The 3,439-nt window shown below is 33.4% G+C and overlaps 1 protein-coding gene across 1 annotated transcript; it reads left to right on the top strand.

Annotated features, from left to right (window-relative positions):
* Positions 1-262: 262 nt before the first annotated feature.
* Positions 263-3,158, top strand: LOC121974759 ((S)-beta-bisabolene synthase-like). Its single transcript, XM_042525980.1, has 7 exons — positions 263-433; positions 979-1,237; positions 1,336-1,708; positions 1,780-2,001; positions 2,090-2,225; positions 2,305-2,556; positions 2,674-3,158. Exons 1-7 carry the CDS (start codon positions 278-280, stop codon positions 2,965-2,967), a joined length of 1,692 nt encoding a protein of 563 aa, XP_042381914.1. The 5' UTR covers positions 263-277; the 3' UTR covers positions 2,968-3,158.
* The last annotated feature ends 281 nt before the right edge of the window (positions 3,159-3,439 follow it).

The raw sequence follows: 3,439 nt of genomic DNA, 5'->3' as shown, positions 1-3,439 counted from the left end.
TGGTAGAATAGTAGATGCACTAAATAATCTTTGAATCAGTAAGAATAACTATACGTTAAACAGAAAAATCTGAATAATAATCCAGATAAAACAAAAAGATGTAATAGATATATTAAAGTCTGTAAAGCTCGTGTCCCTTCAAATAAAAATAAAAATAGGAGCATTTATTTTATAACTTTAAATTTTCCCTTCCTTCCAACTACCCTCATTAGAAAATACTACTTCATAAAAATTTAAGGTTAGAAATCATCTATAAATATAATCTAACAAACTGCAGATGGCTCTTCAGGCTTTTCAAAATTATATACAAGTCATGGAACTTGTTGATACTCCATCACTCAAGGCTTTCGAAGACGTGGTTGTTGATCGCCAGGTTGCAGGTTTCGATCTCAGTTTTTGGGGTGACTACTTTATTACAAATCAGAAATCACAGGTATCTATTTATACACATCACTATTTATTTGTATCGTTTCAATGCTTTGGATGATGCATCATTGTCTGTTTGGAATGATATGAAATTCAATTCCTTTTAGAATTGGAATTGAATTCCATGCTTTGGAATGATTTTTTAGCTAAGAATTGATATGGAATTCAATTCCAATTCCATCAAACAAGGCAAAAGTAAATCACACCTCTTTATGTGTGATTTAGATAGGGAATTCAATTCTCCATATTATGTCCATCGTGCCCTCATTCTCTCTTCTTTGTAAAAAAAGAAAAGAAAAAAGAAAGAAGGATAAAATGGTAAAATATAAGAATTCTATAATTTAAGTTGCAATTCATTCCAAACATGATAATTGAATTCAATTTCTTATGGAATTCAATTCATAATGGAATTCAATTTAATTCTATGACTTAAGTTATTTCCAAACAGGACAGAAAACATAGCATATTAATTAGTATTGCATTATATACAGTAATCGATCAATATATATAATTCACTATATAGTTAATATATCAATTCCCCCCTGCATGTAGTCTGAGGCATGGATGAATGAAAGAGCTGAAGAACTCAAGAATGAAGTAAGGAGCATGTTCCAAAATGTGTCAACTGACGTAGTACAAACCATGAATCTAATTGATACAATTCAACTTCTTGGACTTGATTACCATTTCACGGAGGAAATAGACAGAGCTTTAGACCATCTCAAGGATATTGACATGAGCAAATACGGGCTCTACGAGGTTGCTCTTCATTTTCGACTGCTTAGACAAAAAGGATTCAACATTTCTTCAGGTATTTAATTAATGTTACATTCTTATATATTTAAAGACCTAGCTAGATGATTATTTATATATTTAGTGCATAATATATACATATTGTTTAATTTGCAGATGTATTTAAAAAGTACAAGGATAATGAGGGAAAATTTATGGAAAAACTAAAAGATGATGCTAAGGGGCTTCTGAGCTTATATAATGCGGCTTACCTTGGAACTAAAAAAGAGACTATACTCGACGAAGCCATTTCATTTACTAAGGACAAGCTTACATCTTTGTTAAAAGATCTAAATCCTACATTTGCAAAGCTAGTGTCTCTCACTCTCAAGACACCTATTCAACGAAACATGAAACGGCTTTTCACAAGATGCTATATCTCTATTTACCAAGATGAACTGACTCGAAATGAAACAATACTTGAGCTTGCAAAGTTGGACTTCAACATGTTACAATGTCTCCACCAGGAAGAACTCAGGAAAGCATGCATGTAAGCTTGTCGTACAAGAGTTCAAGTACGTTTAGTTTGACAAATTTATAAGGCACCTTATTGACATGCAGGTGGTGGAAGAAGTTGAATTTAGACATTATGCATCTAAATTTTATTCGAGAACGAGTGGTGGAATGTTATTGTTGGTCGATGGTGATACGTCATGAACCTAGTTGTTCTCGTGCTCGACTGATATCGACTAAGCTACTTATGTTAATTACTGTCTTGGACGACATCTATGATAGCTACAGCACACTAGAAGAGAGTCTACTACTTACAGATGCAATCCAAAGGCATATTTGACATCTATTGTGAACTGTAACTGCTACAATGAAATCATGTTTTATTTTTTTAAGATTAGCCAATTTTTAACTCATGCAGGTGGAGCCCTGATGCAGTAGATCGACTACCAGAGTACATGAGGGATTTCTTTCTCAAAATGTTGAGCATTTTTCAAGAATTAGAAAATGAACTTGCACCGGCGGAGAAGTTTCGAATATTATACCTCAAGGAACAAGTATGTCGACTATGCTTCCCGGATGCATTTATTTTCACACAGGTCTTATTATGATCTGTTAATTATACTATATGTGCAGTGGAAAATTCTAGCACAACATTACATCACGGAATGCAAATGGAGGGATGACAATTATGTGCCTAAGTTAGAAGAGCACATGCGTGTCTCAATCAAAAGTGTGGGATATGTCTGGTTTTATTGCTCATTTTTGACCGGCATGGAGGAGGCAGTGGCCACAAAGGATGCATTTGAATGGTTCGCAAGCTTTCCTAAGATTGTGGAAGCTTGTGCAATAATTGTTCGTATCACTAATGACATAACTTCAAAGGAGGTACACAATAACGTAACCATAACTTAGAGATAATTCATAATCCAAAAAGGAAATCTAGAACATATGCAAGTTCATATATAAATGGTTGATAGATTTTTTTTTTTTTTTTGGATGAAGCGAGAACAAAAGAGGGAACATGTTGCCTCAACGGTAGATTGCTATATGAAGGAATATGCAACATCAAAAGATGTTGCATGCGAGAAGCTCCTAGGCTTTGTTGAAGATGCATGGAAGACTATCAACGAGGAACTCCTTAATGCAACTGGATTGTCGAGGGAAGTAATTGAACTATCACTCCACTCTTCGCGATCTACCGAATTGATATACAAGCATGTCGACGCATTCACAGAGCCTAATACCACGATGAAGGAAAATATATTCTCTCTACTTGTTCATCCTATCCCTATTTGATGACAGTAGTTGCTGCAGATCATGATATCTTATATTTTTGTGTGCTTAAGTTATTATTACAGAAATAAAAGGGCGAGAAATAACTTGTCTTGTTATTTCTGAAGCCAGATAAGCAGCTTATATGTACAAGTTGTTGTACACAATGTCATAAATTATGATAATATTAATTATGGTATGCAATCTTAGAATTATGGTGACGAGAATTATGAAAATTGCATACCTAATATATTGAATTGTTTGTTAAATTCCTAAGCTAATATATGGAAGATAAATCATGAATAACTATGAGCCATTAATACAAATGACTAAAATATAGAGAAAAACATATTTAAATACGTAAATTTTGATTTTAAAATTTCATATGGCAATATTCAATACCTAAACTACCGTACTGTCTGAAGGGATAAAACTATGATACCATGAATCAAGGGTAGGAAGAGTTGTCCCCATCCTTTATCAATAAAAGTATCAT

This window comes from Zingiber officinale, chromosome 4B, assembly GCF_018446385.1.
Source record: "Zingiber officinale cultivar Zhangliang chromosome 4B, Zo_v1.1, whole genome shotgun sequence".
Taxonomy (NCBI): Eukaryota; Viridiplantae; Streptophyta; class Magnoliopsida; order Zingiberales; family Zingiberaceae; genus Zingiber; species Zingiber officinale.
This window is presented reverse-complemented; position numbering and strand designations above follow the sequence as displayed.